Source organism: Trachypithecus francoisi, unplaced genomic scaffold (genome assembly GCF_009764315.1).
Source record: "Trachypithecus francoisi isolate TF-2019V2 unplaced genomic scaffold, Tfra_2.0 Lachesis_group21, whole genome shotgun sequence".
NCBI classification, from domain to species: domain Eukaryota; kingdom Metazoa; phylum Chordata; class Mammalia; order Primates; family Cercopithecidae; genus Trachypithecus; species Trachypithecus francoisi.
The window spans coordinates 52,951,094-52,969,198 of record NW_022681467.1 but is presented as its reverse complement, the minus strand read 5'-3'; the positions used below and the strand labels follow the sequence as shown (position 1 = coordinate 52,969,198).

Here is an 18,105-nt window from a genome sequence, read left to right as displayed (position 1 = left end):
TAAATCCCATCTCTATGCTGGGGATGCCCAAGCTTACATTACTATCTGGACCACTGCCCTGAGCTAGCATTTATTGAGTACTTAGGGTGTGCAAAACTCTGCCCTGAGCTAGCATTTATTGAGCACTTAGGGTGCACAAAGCTCTGCCCTGAGCCCCAGCTGTGCATTAAGTGACAGAGGCAGGGCTTTGAACCAAGGTGGTCTGGCCTGGGCCCGGCTGCCTCTCTTACTAGCCCAGAACTCATCTCTTCCAACTGATCAGTTAGTTGATCAAGCCTAGGCTGGACCTCTGCTGCCCACCTGACACCTTCCTTTTGGTGTCAAGTAGGGATTTCAGATAATATCTGCTAAACCAAACTTCATGTTGTCTTCCACCCCTCTATTTCCCAGCTTATGCTCCATTGCCTCAGTTTCCCTACCTTGGTAAAGAGCCCCTCTCTTCTTCCAGGGGCTTGGGCCAAGAGCATGCCAGTCTTATGAGACTCCCCTTTTTCTCACACCTTTTATAATCCCTCCCCAAATTCAGTCCTAAATCCGCCACTTTCCTGGTTTGGAGGCTGTGTTCTTGTTATTTGAGACGTCACCTTTGGGGGAAACTGGATGAAGGACACTTGGGACCTTGCTGTACATCATCTTTCAACTTCCTGTGAATCTGTAATCATTTCACAGCAAAAAGTTAAAACCAAAATAAATTCTAAAGATGGATTTTAAAAATGAACTCTTGAGGATCTGGCCATTTCTCACCAGCCTCCCTCCCCACCACCCTGGGTCCAGTTTCACGTCACCTCCGACCTGGACCATTCTGTTGCCTCCACCTGGTCTCCCTGCTTCCAGGTTGACCCTGCAGTCAGGTCTCCAGGGGCAGCCTGAGTGACCTTATAAAAACCCCTGAAAGTCCCACCCTAGTGGTTCTCACTTCTTGCAGAGTGCCTTGATGTCCTAACCAGGGCCCTGGATGTGAAGTTCCACTCACTGGGTGGCTTGACACAACAGGGCTTTATTCTCTCACAGTCTGGAGGCTAGAAGTCCAAAGTCAAGGTGCCACAGGGTTGTCCTCTTACAAAGGCTCTAGGGAGGAATCCCTCCTTGCCTCTTCCGGCTTCAGAGGCTCCTGGCCATCTTTGGTGCTTCATGGCCTCTGTCTTCCCCGGGCTGTCTGCATCTGTGTCTTTATGTGGCCTTCTTATGGGGACACTAGTCACTGGATTAAGGCTCATCCTAATCCAGTATGAGCTTATTTTAACCGATGACAGCACATCTGCAAAGACCCTGCTTCCAAATGAGGTCACATCCTGAGGTTCTGTGTGGGTGTGAATTTTAGGGGACACTGGCAATGCAGGACACTGGGCTGAGGCAGGTGCTCGTGGGTGTGAATTTTAGGGGACACCAGCCACGCAGGACACTGGGCTGAGGCAGCTGCTCGTGGGTGTGAATTTTAGGGGACACCAGCCATGCAGGACACTGGGCTGAGACAGGTGCTTGTGGGTGTGAATTTTAGGGGACACCAGCCACGCAGGACACTGGGCTGAGGCAGCTGCTCGTGGGTATGAATTTTAGGGGACACCAGCCACACAGGACACTGGGCTGAGGCAGCTGCTTGTGGGTGTGAATTTTAGGGGACACCAGCCACCCAGGACACTGGGCTGAGGCAGGTGCTTGTGGGTGTGAATTTTAGGGGACACCAGCCACGCAGGACACTGGGCTGAGGCAGGTGCTTGTGGGTGTGAATATTAGGGGACACCAGCCACGCAGGACACTGGACTGAGGCAGGTGCTCATGTTGCCCATAGGATCCAACCTGACTCATGCCCCTTCTGCCCCTCCCAGTTGTCCCTGCTACTCCCCCCTGCCCCTTGAACACACCCTCCTCGCTCCTGCCTCCATACATTCACCTCTGCAGTTCCCTCTGCCTGGAATACACTCTTCCCAAACATCCACTGAGCCCCCTCACTCACTGTTACCCAGATCTCTACTCGGATGGCCCATGTAGTCATTAGGGTTGTTTGCAGTTGCTCCCACCTTCCCTGGCACAGAGCAAGATTGCCCCCCAACTCCCTGAAATTAGGCACATACCATGACCTACTTTGGCCAATGGAATGTGAGTGGCACTTATGGGGTTCGCTAGCTTGCCACCTTCCGCAGCCCTCAGCCTGGTTCCCCACCCCTTATATTTCCTGCCTGCCTTCCCCACTTGCATGGAAACCCAGAGAACAGGACGTTTTCTTGGCTGCTTTTGCAGTTGTGTTCCAAGTTCCTTAAACAATACCTGGCCTAGAGTGAGTACTCGATAAATACTTGCTGGATGGAGGAATAAAGAGCTCATGAATGAACCGGGAGGCATAGCGTCTCTGCAGCCCTGTCCCGCTCGTGGCCCTCCTGTAACTACTCTTCTGTGCACTTGGCTGCTTCCTGTCCAGGGCAGAGCATCAACCCCAAGTTGGCGGGCCTGATTGGGCGGCACGGGCCCCAGAATAAGCAGCCCTTCATGGTGGCTTTCTTCAAGGCCACGGAGGTCCACTTCCGCAGCATCCGGTCCACGGGGAGCAAACAGCGCAGCCAGAACCGCTCCAAGACGCCCAAGAACCAGGAAGCCCTGCGGATGGCCAATGTGGCAGGTACGCCCAGGTAGGGGGGATCACAGACTCACCACAGGAACCCAGCAGGGCCCCAGCGGGACCCAGCAGGGGACTGACTCAAAATCCATTCAGGTGCTCGCCAGATGGCTCAGGAAGAAAATCCCCAAATCCTTCCCTACACAGAGCATCTTCATTCTGTAAAAGTAATAAACTAGCTTAGAAATGCAAGTTGCGAAACATGAGTATAATACAATGCCAAGCATATAGATATTTAAATAGAACAGTGGCAGCGCTTGCAGCTACACAGGGATGAAGGAAGACTCTGAAACGTGGATGGGAAGACCCCCGGGGGGCTTACCCCATGGAAGGAGGGGGAGGAAGAAATGGGGAGGTAGAAGAGTTTGCTGTTTCTTTATTTCATAAAATGAAAAATATTTTAAATTCATGGCAAACTTTAATACTTGATAAACATATATGTATATATGTATGTTTGTATATATGTGTGTGTCTATATATATATGGTTTTTTCTTTGTTTGTTTATTTGACAAAGTCTTACTCTGTCACCCAGGCTGGAGTGTAGTGGTGCGATCTCAGCTTCCTGCAACTTCTGCCTCCCAGGTTCAAGTGATTCTCCAGTCTCAGCCTCCCGAGTAGCTGGGACTACAGGTGTGTGCCACTGTGTCCAGCTAATTTTTGTATTTTTAGTAGAGACAGGGTTTCACCTTGTCGGCCAGGCTGGTCTCAAACTCCTGACCTCAAGTGATCCACCTGCCTTGGCCTCCCAAAGTGCTGGGATTATAGGCGTGAGCCACTGCACCTGGCCAGGTGGTAGGTGTTTAAAGAATATATGATTTGTGCTACTCAGGAGTCTGAGGCAGGAGAATGGCATGAACCTGGGAGGCGGAGCGTGCAGTGAGCCAAGATTGCACCACTGCACTCCAGCCTGGGTGACAGAGCGAGACTCTGTCTCAAAAACAACAACAAAAAAAGAATATATGATTTGCGATACTTTCCAGTCTGTTTGAAATGTTTCTTTACAACAAATTTTTTAAAAATTAAAGCTAATATTTTCATTGCAAGCAAATCAAACATTAACAGTAAATATAAGTCCAGTTAACGCATTGTGCGAAGGAGACTTCCAGGGGGTCGCACTCTGCAGGTCCTCTAGAGCAGACAGCTTTTAGCCCATCATGTTGTGTGGTTCTTGAGGCTCTGAGGTAGATGGCCTCCCACTTCACAGAGAGGAAAACTGAGGCTCGAAGAGGGTAAGTGGTTTGTCTAAGGGCACGGTGTAGGTAAGTGGCAGCCCTGGGATTGGGTCTCTGGGGTCCGGGTTGTCCCTTGCCCCAGGCCCTCTTCCCTGTCGGACGTTGCCAGGGCCATCTGCCTGGCCTGGACGAACTTCAGTGTCCCCAGTAATCCCACTGAGTGCTTTCTGACAAGTCACCAGGCATTTGTGGGGCCCCCACAGGAGCCTGGCTTTGTCCCGGGCACTGGGGCTGTGGCTGGGGTGCAATCCCTTTCCCCATAGGCTGATTGGGGAACCGACATTGACAGCCTCTGGTGGCCTGCGGGTGCTGGTGTCCCAAGAAGGTGCATTCTGGTTTTGGGCTTTAGGGGTGGACTGGCCTGGACCAGCCCTACTGGCACTGTGGGCATCTGTGGACAGCCCTCCCACACCCCTTGCCTGGCTCACGCCCCCTGCACATGCAGTGTCAAGTCTGCCAGAAGATGCATCTGGACTCCTCCCAGACCAAAACCAAAGCTTCGAATCAATGAACCTCACAACAAACCATTTTCCAGTGGACTGGAGGGGTGACACACCCCCAGATCCAAGGAACCCAGTTTGCTCCCTATCCCCAATCCCATCCCGCCGGCCAGGGGAGCTGCTGCCTGGGGGTGCTGTTTCTCTGGCTCTTCAGGAAGCCATTTGCAATGAGCAGGGCAACAGCCTCTCCAAGATGCCAGTGTCTTAATCTCTGGAACCCGTGAACGTGTCACCTTCCAGGGCGAAGGGGAGTTAAGGCTGCCCTTGGAATCACAGGTGCTAATCAGCTGGCCTTCCAATATGCAGGCTCTGTGTAGCAGGGTGGCCCTATCAGTCCTTATAGGAGAGAGCCTTTGCGAGCTGTGGTTGGAGCCATGTGAGAACAGAGGACAGGGGTGGAGATGAGCGGGGCCACCAGCCCCATGATGCGGGTGGCCTAGAGAAGCTGCACAAGGCAAGGAAGGGATCCTCCCCTAGAGCCCCCAGAAGGAGCCCATCTTGCCCACACTGGCATTTACCTGCTGAGACTGGTGTTGGACTTCAGAGCCACAGAGCTGTAATCCGTTTGTATTGTTTTGATAATTTGTTTGGTAATTTGTTAAAGCAGCGATAGGAAAGAATACATCTTTGTTGGCAAAGTGATTTTCTTTTTCTTTCTTTCTTTTTTTTTTTTTTTTTTAGAGACAGGGTCTCACGCCATTGCCCAGGCTGGAGTGCAGTGGTGTGAGCATAGCTTACTGCAGTCTTGACCTCCTGGGCTCAAGCAATCCTCCTGCCTGAGCCTCCCAGGTAGTTGGGACTATAGATGGATGCCACAACTGGCTATTTTTTGTAGAGACGGGGCCTCCCTATATTGCCTAGGCTGGTCTTGAGCTCTTAGGCTCAAGCTATCCTCCCACTTTTGCCTCCCGAAGTACTGAGATTACAGGCAAGTTACAGTTCCCGGCCTCCTCAGAGTGCTTCTTTCATCCAGCTAAGGAGCTGGGACACAGCCGTCTGGTGGCCGGCTCAGGAGGAGTTGCAGCCTTCTTGGCTCCAGGTTGATCACAAGGCAGAAAAAGGTCTGAGGTGCAAACCTGCCCTGCCGCTATGTGGGAAGCTATGACTTGCTTATCAGCTCTGGGGCCTGCGGTTGGTCCCAGGAAGCACCCAAGGGGAGCAGGGGGGCTATCGAGAAAGGTCCTGGCGAGAGGACAGCAGCAGCCCCGTCCCCAAACTAACCCTCTAGTGCCAATAGCTTCTTCCTCCTCACCTAGCCTAGCTTGAAATTTGTGTTCATTTTACTTTTCAAGGGAGAAGGCAGGTCAGCAGCGTTGGTGGCCTTTTTCAGACAAGGGGTCCTGACCCCTGGCAGATGTCCTGGGGCCCCCAGGTGGACCTCAGTGCGTCTGTGTGGCCCAGAGGGGGCATAGGGATTCTGTGTATTTTATTTTCTGGCAGGTGGATCCATTGTTCCAGGTGTCTCAAAGGGGTCTGTGGTCTCCCAAATCAAAAACCAACTGAATTCCTTCATTTGTATTTGAAGTCTCTTTTATGCTGGACTCTTGAAGGCTGGGGTTCAATGCTGAACACCCACACAAAGGCTGCCCTTAGGGGTGTTAATTTAGGACAGGAAGGATAGGGTTGCCATTCACATCCATACATAGTAACAGGCCCAGAGTCAGGGTGGTGCCCAGGGAACCCAGCCCATCCCGAGGGGTGCAGACAAGATTTTGTGGTGAATGAGCTGAGAGCTCTGGGCCCAGTGGGTGCCCATGAGGCCAGGCTGGTCCGGAGAGGTTGCTCTGGGCTGTGGGACCTGCAGGGGCAGAGGCCTGTGCTGTGGGGTTTCCTGGAAGCTTTGGGGAGTGGGGAGGAGGCTGTGGGGGCTGAAGCAGGGGAGGGGAGTGAGGGTGGTGAGTCAGGCCTTCTCTTGGGAGCCTTGAATTTGAACTTCATGCCAAGCATGTTCAGAAGTCTTTGCAGAGATTCAAGCTGGGGTGTGCGGTGCAGGTGATAAGATCATTCTGGCTGCTCTAAGAAAGGTGAGGAACGGGGTGGGTGCCGAGGGGGTGCTCGGAGCCTGGAGACTCCCTAGAGGATTTTTACAGATCATCCAGGCAGGAAGTGCAGCAAACTCCATCCTGGCGAAGACTTCCGTGTCTTGGAGCTCCATCGGGTGCACGCACCTGGGTAACGAGCGGGAGAGGAACTAGGCCTCGCAGGTTTAGAATTCAATCAGATTTTCCCCACCACCTCCTCATCAAAGCCCCACCAAGTCTCCATTTACACAGCTCCTAGGACGGGGCTCTCACTGTTTCCCGTGGCAGAAATTCATTGCTGGGAACCTGCCTCCTTCCCGCGGATCGCTCATGGCCCTGTTTGAAGTTCTTCTAAAACCTGCCTGGAAGTTAAGAAAAAGTAAAAATAAAAAATACCAAGGCCCGGGCCCCACCCTAGGCTTAGGCCAGAGTCCCTCAGTATGAGTATGTATGCCTGTGTGCCTGCCCCTTCGAATCGCTCGTTCCCCTCCGTCCCCCCACCCCTGTGATGGGCTGGAGCCCTGCCCTGGGGCCACACAAGTTGAATCTCGGCAGCCTTGTGTATGCTGGGGGGGGGGGCACATGCTCTGGCACGCTACCCCACGCGGAGCTCGCTTTCCTGCCCACCAGCCCCCTTCCCCGGGGCTTCACGTGCTCTTCAGATGGTGCGGTTTGGGGTTGAGAAACTGGGTCCCTACACTTCCTTCTCCCCACCCACGTTTGGACCCAGCTCCCTGGTAAGCAGCTGCCTTTACCAGATGACCCGTGGGGGCGGGAGCTGAGCCTGAGCACCAGTCCTGACTTGTCTGCGGCCCAGGCAGGGGGTTGAGGAGGTGGATGAATCCACAGGGCTGGCATCTGGGCTGTCTCCTGCTCACGTTCTGTTGCTTTGGGGCGGGTGGGGCAGGCTTGGAGGGACAGGAGCTGGGAGTCTCTCTTTTGTTTCCTTTCCTTGCTTTTCTGCTAATAAGTCCTAAGGATACACTGGAGCTCCGGCCACTTTCTGCTGGGACAGCCATCATCAAAGAGCCCTGGAAGTACAGAGCAGGGTCTGGGATTCTTGGTGGCAGGGCCAGTGCCCACACCTCACTCGCACACCACAACTAGCTTCATGAGCTGTGTTCGGCCTTGATCTGTTTGGCCTTGGGTTTGAACTAAGTCATGCCAAATGTCGTGGCTTTGCTTTAAGACAGGGTTGGGGAAAGTAGCACTCAGGCCACTCCTTGCCCCTCCTGTGCTCATGACAGACATTGCTAATAGATCATGGCCCCTCCTGTGCTCATGACAGACATTGCTAATAGATCGTGGGACTTCCTTCTGACAGAGCCTTCACGCAGCTGCAGAATCCTCCTTGACTCAGGACACCAAGGAGTCAGCAATGTCCCTGGCTCCAGCTAGCAGCTTCACCCGGCACTTCCTTGAGCTAAGGGGATGTTCCTTCTCCTCTGCCCTGCCTTCTGCCTCCCCATAAGGAAGAGGGAGTAGAGTCGTGGAGAGGCGTGGCTACCTGTGGCCCTGGACATTGCCGCAGCCACGGAGGCCATCTTAGGTTTCTGCTTGGCGTCTGTGTGTTCTCGAGGGCAGGCTGTAGAGTCCAGCTGTTTGGGCTCTTCCCTGATGGTTCCTTGACCTTGACCTTCTCATGTTGAGGACACCCTGACCCTGGGGAGGTCCCTGCTGCCCCAGAGCTGGTTCTCTCTCTCCCAGCCCTGCTACTCACCCACTGAGGGTGGGGACCAGGGGCCTCCGGGCTCTCCCTGGCTGCCTCCATCCACTCTGAGCAGCCCCTTGCAGCATTGAGCCTTGGGGGCTGGTTCCAGCCACGCTGATCTTCCCTCCGCCCACACAGTCTGCTGACCCAGGCCCCAGCTTTCTCATTCCTTGTGGGGCTCCGTGCCTGCTTCGGATCCTCTGTCCGATGCTGCTCCAACGGCCTCAGGCATGGAGGGCGCCTCGCCCCGCTGCTCGGCATCCTCATCCAGGAATGCCTCGCCCTCGGATGCCTCCCCACCCTCCTATCTCACTTCCTCTTGGTTCTTATCCACACTCACCTCCTCAGGAGAGCGCCTGCTGGCACCCCTGCAGCATGCCCACTCGCTGCAGCCTCTCCTGCCTTGTTTTCCTCTGTAGACCTCATCTTCTTGTAAGTCATGTGCACTCACTTATCTGTGACCCGCCTCTCGTTCTGGAAAAGCCCCTGAGTGGCAGGCCTTTGCTGTCTTACACCCGGGACTCATCTCATGCCTGGACACTAGGAAGCAGCCCCTAGCAATGGCTGAATGAATGAGTGACTCCACCAGGCACGCAGGCCGTGAGGACAGGGCACCCAGGCACAAGCGCTTCCACCCCACAGCCTGGAGGCCACCTGCCCCGCCCCAGCCTTCACAGAGGTCACTTCACAGAGAGTCTCGAGTGTCTCCTCAGGACCAGGTCTAAACACACGTGATTCAGTTATAATCAATTAAATGTCATTTCCTCATTGGTGTGCATATCTTTCCACATTGCTTTTCTGAACTATAGATAAATTTTATATCTGTATAAATAGATACATTCAAACATGGCATTTTGGGAGGCCAAGGCGGGCGGATCACCTGAGGTCAGGAGTTTGTGACCAGCCTGGCCAACATGGTGAAACCCCGTCTCTACTAAATATACAAAAATTAGCCGGGCATGGTGATGACTGCCTATAGTCCCAGCTACTTGGGAGGCTGAGGCAGGAGAATCGCTTGAATCCAGGAGGCAGAGGTTGCAGTGAGCCAAGATTGCACCACTGTACTCCAGCCTGGTCAACAGAGCAAGACTCTGTCTCAAAAAAAAAAAAAAAAAAAATTGCTGATGAGAACAAAAGCAGCCTGCTTTTCAGTCCCCAGCAGGGAGCATGGTGCTTCTGTCTCAGCCTGAGCCTTGGAGGCCGGTTCCTGATTCCTTCTGTACTCTCCATGCTGTTCTCCCCTCTCCTGCCTCCTTCCCCCTCAACACTCTTCTTTCTTCTTCTTTCTGCTTTCCGCTCTCGCTCGCTGTCTCTAGCCCATTTCGTTCCAGAATTGTTCTCAGTCATGGGGTAGCTAAGGCGGCTGCACACTGAAGATTTCCAGGACCAACAGAATGTCCAGTCTGTGTCTGAGGAGGTGTCCTAATTTGCAGTGTGTGGTCCATGGGAGGCCAGCTTACTGCACCACTCCTGTCCCACCCATTTTACAGATGAGGAAAGTGAGGCTCAGGGAAGGGAGTTCAGCGATGCCCTTCTTATCTTACCATTTTTCATTATCCTAGAAATCATGCAGATAGAATTCTCATGAATCAGAGAAAAGTCAAAAACTGAGTGATGTTCCACTCTTTGATATATACCCTAATGGCATGTAGTGGATGTGGAGGAAACAGCCATGCATTCAAATAGTTAACAGGTGTGTGTGTGTGTGAATGGAGAATGTGTGTAGTTTTACATTTCCCTAACAAGTGGGCTACAAGAAGAATAAAATATGAAACTGACATGCACACTCAAGGTTACCCCAGGAGCTCTCTTCATTTTGCAAACCAGGAGTCCAAGATCTAGGAGAGCTGGGGTTGGACTCCATAGCTGGAGCAGCCCCCAGGACCTGGTCTTGACTCACAGGTTAGACTCCACTCAGAGGCTGACTGTGCTGCAGGGTCTACACCTCTAAGGGCGACACCTGAGCTCAAGCTGACCACCATTTTCTATGTGGGATGAGCCTTCACAGGGCGGCCAGTTGCGATGAGTTGAAGGTTGGCTGCAGATATCAGAAACCCAAGTCAAATGCGCTTCAACCAGTACAAAATTCATCAGCCCACAGAGCCGGGGTTGGGTGGACATTAGGGTTGGTGGATTCAGGAGCTCAACAGTGTCCTCCAAGCCCCGGGTCCTTCTGCCCCCACCCCACCATCTTCAGTGCTGCTTCCTTTCAAGGCCATAGCTGCAGGTGGCCATGGGGACAGCCAGTGGGGCTTCATTATTTTTTGCTCCCGGGCAGTAGGAGGAAGAGAATGAATGTCTCCCCATGGGTCTTTCTTAGGAACGGGGGAACTGTTTCCGGAAGTCCCAATCTCTTTTAGTTTGTGCCGGGTCATTTGCCCTTCCCTGAACCACTTCCTGACTCCTGGACAGGATGTGCACTGATGGGGATCCGACAGTGACTCTACAAAACCTCTTTGAGGAGGTGACATTGGAACCAAGGCTTGAGCCGGGCACAACAAAGATTGCAGGAAGGGGCATTGCAGGTCGAGGAAACGGCGCACGCAAAGGCCCTGCGGTGGGAGTGAGCTTGGTGTTTGATCAATCAGTTGTCAGAGCACACTGGGCCCTGCTCTGAGTATGACAGAGCCCCTGGGAAGTTGTAGGTGGAGGAAAGACAGGTCATGACTAAGAAAAAAGCAATCCCTCTGCCATGGGGTGGAAGGAAGGTTGCAGTGTGTGAGAGAGAGAGACGGACAGAAACTGCGGCAGTGTTTACAAGTGCTCAGGCCCTGACCCAAATGCTTACAAACTTACATAGTTCTGGAAAATCCCAGTGTGTAATTTTCACTGCTCAAAGAAACCTCAGGGGTGTTTTTTCTGAAAGGTCATCAGGTTTTGACTCTTTGCCGTGTCATTGCTTCTTGCTGGTGGTGGTGATGGGGGCCTGTCCCAGGCCTGGTCCCTGCATCCTCTTGCCCCTGCAGAGGGATGAGTGTGTTGGGGCCTCACACGTCGAGGTCGTTTGTAAGCAGGTCTCTGAGCAGGGCCCCGCAGTGTCACTGTGGGAGGTGGCTGGGGTTTGATTCCCTTATGGAATCCAGGCAGGTGTCAGCATTTAAACAACACACGTGTATAAAAGAAACCAGGGTCCGCAGAAGGATCCAGAAAGTATTATGGGATAAGACTGCGTGAGAGAGGAATGGGGGCACTGGCACCTCCCTTAGTAGGGCGTTTGCTGGGGGTAGAAATGAGTTTTAAGGCAGTTAGACCCTTGGCCTGGCTTTTGGATCAGGAAATTTACCCCTCAGCCATCTGTGCGTGGTTGCTGTGCACATCACCGCCTAAGATGGAGGGAACTTCGGATGTGTGTGTTTCCTTCTCCTCACTGGGCTCTGCTTCTTCACTTCCTTGTCAATGCAGAGAACAGCAGCAGTGACCAGAGGCAGGCCTGTAAGAAGCACGAGCTGTATGTCAGCTTCCGAGACCTGGGCTGGCAGGTAAGGGGCTGGCTGGGTCTGTCTTGGGCATGGGGCCTCTGGCGTGGGCTCCCACAAGGCAGCGGGTCTGTGCTCGGTCCTGTTTCTCATCTCTGCCAGTTAAGACTCCAGTATCAAGTGGCCTCGCTACAGAAGGGAACTTGGGCTGAGGATACAAGGCAGCCTCATGAAATCCAAGAGCAGAAATGTGTGTGAGACTTGAACCGAACCAGGAACCCAAACACTGAACTCTGAACCCCATTCTGTGCATGCACCTCATTCCCATCCATTGGCTGGCTGCTTCTCAAGATGATGCCGGGCTGTGTGTTTGAATCCAGATACCTGGGGAGCCATCTCCCCCTCTGCCCTCTGTCCTCATCCCATTCCCATTCCCATGGGAGGGACGGATCTCCCCAACTTGGTTCAGGCCATTGTTTCTGGACCAGTCAACTGTTTAGGGACGTGGTCATGTTACTGGCACCCGGCTGCCCCCTCTGGAGCCATCTGCATGGAGTGAGGCAAAAGGCAGGGGATGAATCCTAGGAGTGGAGTGAGGGTCATGTGATCCACCATGTGTCTGCTCTGAGCTCTGGTGTGATTCTCATTCAGCAAGCGTGCAGCTTCTGCAGCATTCTGGGCCCTGTGCTGGTATCGGATTGGAGACGCAGCATTGAACGTTGCAATGTATCTGCCCCGTGGGGCTCAAATACCCCTGGAGAGGGTATTGTCATGAGGTCATCAGGGCAACTGGTGGTATTCTACCCTCAGGGAGCTTGTAGTTCAGTGGGAGAGTCCAGAATCTTCCCTGGGGATTATGCCCCGACACACGCAGGGCGTGCACACACACAGCCAGCTCTGAGCCCTCCTGTGAGCCTGCCCTCGGGACTGACGACCACATCCACCCGCTGCTGGGACAGAACCCAAATTCCAGGGGCCTCTGCTGGGAGATTCCATGCGCTTAAGCCTCACTGAGGAGTGTATTGATTATTGGGCAACGTTTCTGTGCCACGCAGACCCTAGAGGCAGGTATGGCACATGGATCCCTTCCTGACCAGTGTACATACCTGTCTACACTGTCACTGAATTCTCATCCTGAGCCAGCATGGGTGATGCCATTAGGAGTTATTAGCCTCTCTGGCAGGTGGGCACACCAAGCCATGGAGGTTGGTTTAAGGTGAACTGCCAGTGTATGACCACCTAGTGGTGGGTAGAGCTGATGATTGCCTCACACCAGAGGCTCCTTGCTGTGCCACCTTCTGTCCAGAAGACACAGCCATGGATGTCCATTTTACGATCAGCCAAGCTCTGTGGGGTTGTCCTTCATGTTTATTTTATGGTTTTTTGTTTTTGTTTTTTTGTTTTTTTTTGGAAATGGGGTCTTGCTCTGTCACCCAGGCTGGGGTGCAGTGGTGTGATGATAGCTCACTGCAGCTTTGAGCTGTCTTCCCACTCAGTCTCCCAAGTAGCTTGGACTGTAGGTCAAGACTATAGAATGGTCCTCCTTTCCATTCTTGTGGGACCATGAGAGGCCACCCATTTTTCCTGCCCCTGCTGGGCCCCCTGCTGCTCAGAAGGCATGATCTGAGCCTTCAAACCTCAGGTCGTGAGCCTGGCGTGGTGGCTTCTGGCCAGCATGGGGGTTGGGATGATGTGGCTCAGGCCTTCCGCATGGTTTCCCACACTCTCTTCTCCTCTTCAGGACTGGATCATCGCGCCTGAAGGCTATGCCGCCTACTACTGTGAGGGGGAGTGTGCCTTCCCTCTGAACTCCTACATGAACGCCACCAACCACGCCATCGTGCAGACACTGGTGGGTGTCACGCCATCTTGGGGTGTGGTTACCTGGGCCGGGCAGGCTGTGGGGCCACCAGATCCTGCTGCCTCCAAGCTGGGGCCTGAGTAGACATCAGCCCATTGCCATGTCATGACTTCCAGGGGCTCCTTGCCCCATTAAAAAAAAAAAAAAAAAAAAGCAAAAATTGTATTTTATGACTGGTTTGATATAAAGAGGAGTATAATCTTTGACCCTGAAGTTCATTTATTTCTCCTAATTTTAAAAGTAACCAAAAGTTTTATGGGCTCCTTTGAGGACGCTTGTAGTATTATGGGTGCTGGTTACTGTGCCTAACAGAGCACTGGGCCCTGCTTCATTTTCCTGTACAGGAAACAGGTAAACAGATGAGAAATTTCAGCAAGGGGCAGACTGATCAGAAGCTGGCCAGTGGAATAATGGGATGGGGAGATGAGTGGGGACCCACGGGGCCATTTCGAGTTAAATTTCAGTGGGGTCACTGGGAAGATTCTGTGTGATAATGAGATGAACGTGCCCAGCACGTGGCGACACTCAGTAGATGTTATTCCTGCTCTGCCAACAGCCACCATAGTGATAAGAGCTATAGGGATTGTGTTCTTTTGCTTAGAATCCAAGGTTCAAGGACCTTGGTTATGTAGCTCCCTGCCATGAACATCATCTGAACCTTTCCTGCCAACTGATCATCCACCCTGCCTTGAATGCTTCTAGTGACAGAGAGCTCACTACTGGGACTACTCCCTCCTTTCATTTAGTAATCTGCCTCCTTTTCTTGCCCCTGTCCTGTGTATTAAATCCTGGAGAAAAATCTCATCTATCCCTTTCATTTGGTTCTGCTCTTTGAGGGCAAGGGTTTTTATTTCTTTGCCCTTTTAAGCATTGATTTTCCAAAGCCCTCTCTCCTCTCCTCAATTGTAAACTCCAAAGCCTGACTTGGGATTGAAGATCCTTAGGCTGGAAAGGGAGGAGCCCTCCCCAACGTGTTCCTTGGCCTGGATGTGCTATGCTGTCCCAGTATGCCCTAGAAGGTGCCAGGCATGTCTCCCCAGCCGCCAGGGACACATCTCTATCCTTCTCCAACCGCTGCCTTCATGGCCCATGGAACAGGAGTGCCATCGTCCTGTGTGCACCTACTTCCATCAGTATTTCACCAGAGATCTGCAGGATCAAAGTGAATTCTCCAGGGACTGTGAAATGATGCAATCGTGGTCATGTTTAAAAGGGGGCGACTGTCTTCTAGAGAGTTCTGATGAAATGCTTCTAGAGGAAATGAGCTGATGGCTGGAATTTACTTTAAAATCATTCAAGGTGGAGCAGGTAGGGAAGGGTATGGATGTGTAAGAGTTTGAAATTGTCCATCATAAAATGTGTAAAAACATGCTAGCCTATGTCAGCGGTCACAGCCTGGACACTGGGAACAGAGTGCCAGTCATTGACGCTCTTGCCTGGCACCTGCAGTTGCTGGAAACCCAGAAGTTTCACATTAAAAACAACAGGACAGTGGAATCTCTGGCCTGTCTTGGACACGTGGCAGATCTGCCAATACTGAGCTCGGTCGGCTGCCGTCAGCTTAGGTTGAGTAGCGGCCTCTTCCCTTAGTTTGCCTTAATCCCCACTATTCCCTATTGTCTTACCCCTGGTCTACTTTGCCACTCATGTGGCACCCATAGGCATTTGAGTTTGTGTGTCCCTGGCCCACATCCTCTGTAAGGTGCAGAGAAGCCCATGAGCAAGATGGAGCACTTCTGGTGGTTCCAAGTCAAGGACACTATTCAGCATTCTACAGTGCACAGGACAGTTCCCCAACAGAGAATTACCTGGTCCTGAATGTCAGATCTGGCCCCTTCCTTCCCAACTGCATAGTGTGAAAACCTCTATGCTTTGGTTCCCTTGTCTGCAAAACAGGGATAATCCCAGAACTGAGTTGTCCGGGTAAAGTGCTTAGAACAGGGAGCGCTTGGCTTGGGGAGTGTCACCTGCGGTCATTCATTATGCCCAGACAGGATGTTTCTTTATAAAAATGTGGAGGCCAGTTAGAAGGACTCACCACTTCTCACCACTGCCCATGTTTCGGTATGTGTTTCAGGTCCACTTCATCAACCCGGAAACAGTGCCCAAGCCCTGCTGTGCGCCCACACAGCTCAATGCCATCTCCGTCCTCTACTTCGATGACAGCTCCAATGTCATCCTGAAGAAATACAGAAACATGGTGGTCCGGGCCTGTGGCTGCCACTAGCCCCTCCGGGAATTCAGACCCTTTGGGGCCAAGTTTTTCTGGATCCTCCATTGCTCGCCTTGGCCAGGAACCAGCAGACCAACTGCCTTTTGTGAGACCTTTCCGTCCCTATCCCCAACTTTAAAGGTGTAAGAGTATTAGGAAACGTGAGCAGCATATGGCTTTTGACCAATTTTTCATCCAATGAACAAGATCCTACAAGCTGTGCAGGCAAAACCTAGCAGGGAAAAAAAAACACGCATAAAGAAAAATGGTCGGGCCAGGTCATTGGCTGGCAAGCCTCAGCCATGCATGGACTCGTTTCCAGAGGTAATTATGAGGGCCCGCCAGCCAGGCCACCCAGCCGTGGGAGGAAGGGGGCGTGGCAAGGGGTGGGCACATTGGTGTCTGTGCGAAAGGAAAATTGACCCGGAAGTTCCTGTAATAAATGTCACAATAAAACGAATGAATTAAAATGGTTAGGATGTTACAGATATATTTTCCTAAACAATTTATCCCCATTTCTCGGTTTATCCTGATGCATAAACAGAAGCTGTGTCATGTGGAGGGTGGGGATTCCCTACAGGTTTCATTCTGAGGCCTGCAGAGGTCCAGTGTTTACCGAGGTTTGCCCAAATCCAAGATCTAGTGGGAGGGGAAAGAGCAAATGTCTGCTCGGAGGAGAGTTGTGTGTTGACCTTTGGAGGAAAAATATGTTCTGTTGTTCAGCTGGATTTGCAGTGGCAGAAATGAAACTAGGTATGTGAAACACCCACAGACATTTGGAATTGGCTTTTCAGCTCGCCCCAGTGGTAGTAAATCCATGTGAAATTGCAGAGGGTACAAGGACAGCACATAGGATGGAACTTGCAACTCGACCCTGTTGTTAAGAAGCACCAATGGGCTGGGCGTGGTAGCTCACGCCTGTAATCCCAGCACTTTGGGAGGCTGAGATGGGTGGATCATTTGAGGTCAGGAGTTCAAGACCAGCCTGGCCAACATGGTGAAACCCCATCTCTACTAAAAATACAAAAATTAGCTGGGCATGGTGGCACGCGCCTGTAATCCCAGCTACTCTGGAGGCTGAGGCAGGAGAATCGCTTGAACCCAGGAGGCCGGAGGTTGCAGTGAGCGGAGATCACCCCACTGCACTCCAGCTTCGGTGACAAAGCGAGACTCCATCTCAAAAGAAAAAAAAAAGGAAGCACCAATGAAGCCTAGTTCTCCACAGGAGTGGGGTGAGCGAGGGTACTGCACATCCTCCCAGTGGACCCTCTGGTCTTTGTCTGCAGCGGTATTCCAAGGCTGGGCCCTGGCAGGGGTACCCGTGGCTGTCTCTTCATTTGCAGACCCTGATCAGAAGTCTCTGCAAACAGATTTGCTCCTTGAAGTAAGGGGGAGATGGCATAATAGGAGGTCTGATGGGTGCAGGATGTGCTGGACTCACATTGCAAACAGAAGCCTTATTGAGGGTAACATCCTAACCAAGTGTCCTGATTTGGAGGTGGCATTTCTGACATGGCTCTTGGTGTAAGCCCGCCTTGCCTTGGCTGGTGAGTCCCATAAATAGTACACAGTCAGCCTACAGCCACAAACACAAGGCCTGAGGGAGGGCTACACTGTCTACAAACGTTTTCCACATCTATAAAGGAAGCAAGGTGATCCGAGACTGTGGCCATGTGGCACCCGGTCTTGTGGGGGACTGTTTCTCTGTCTTGACTCAGACGGTTCCTGGAAACACCAGGGCTCTGTTTTTATTTTCCTTGATGTTTTTCTTCTTTAGTAGCTTGGGCTGCAGCCTCCACTCTCTAGTCACTGGGGAGAAGTATTTTTTGTTAGGTTTGGTTTCATTTGCTGGCAGAGCTGGGGTTTCTTGTGTGATCCCTCTTGGTGCAGGTTTTCTCACCACTTACTGACCCAACCAGCCTCTGGTTAGCATCATTTGTACATTTAAACCTGTAAATAGTTGTTACAAAGCAAAGAGATTATTTATTTCCATCCAAAGCTCTTTTGAAACCCCCACCCCTTAATCCCTCGTTCAGGATGGCGAGCTTGCTTTCCTTCAACCTGTTTGTTTTCTTATTTAAGAATATTTATTAATGGTTGGACCAATGTACTCCTGGCTGTTGCGTCGAACAGTCTTTAGTGAAAATTCTGTATAAATAGACAAAATAAAAAGGGTTTGACTTTGCAATAAAAGGAGATGTTTGGTTCTGGTTCTTTGGCCTGTGTCTGTGTGTGTGTCTTGTGTTTTTCTCTCAGTTCCTGGACACTGAATTTCTCTCACACTGCTGAGAGCTCCCTGCCTTCGCCTCCACCGTGAACGCACTGTTTAGCATTCAGGCCTTGGGGGGACGTGGGCGCTCGTCAATATTTGGTGCAGCTGTGTGGGGCTCTGGGCAGGAGGGATGGAACCAAACAACACATGTGAATTTGGTAGAGGCTCCACTACAAAGGTCCTTGATTGAATTACAGTGCAGCTGTCAGCAGCTGTTTCAAAGAGGCAGGGGGTAAATTAGCTGTGTTTACTGCTAACATAGTTGAAA

General features: G+C 52.0%; 1 protein-coding gene across 1 annotated transcript in view; it reads left to right on the top strand.

Annotated features, from left to right (window-relative positions):
• BMP7 (bone morphogenetic protein 7) overlaps positions 1 to 17,776 on the top strand; it is a 98,738-nt gene extending 80,962 nt beyond the window's left edge. Inside the window, exons 4-7 of the mRNA XM_033186818.1 lie at positions 2,417 to 2,614; positions 11,479 to 11,555; positions 13,234 to 13,344; positions 15,431 to 17,776. Of these exons, the coding sequence (XP_033042709.1) occupies positions 2,417 to 2,614; positions 11,479 to 11,555; positions 13,234 to 13,344; positions 15,431 to 15,580 (536 nt within the window). The 3' untranslated portion in view covers positions 15,581 to 17,776. The remainder of the gene's footprint in view (positions 1 to 2,416; positions 2,615 to 11,478; positions 11,556 to 13,233; positions 13,345 to 15,430) is intronic.
• Positions 17,777 to 18,105: the final 329 nt, after the last annotated feature.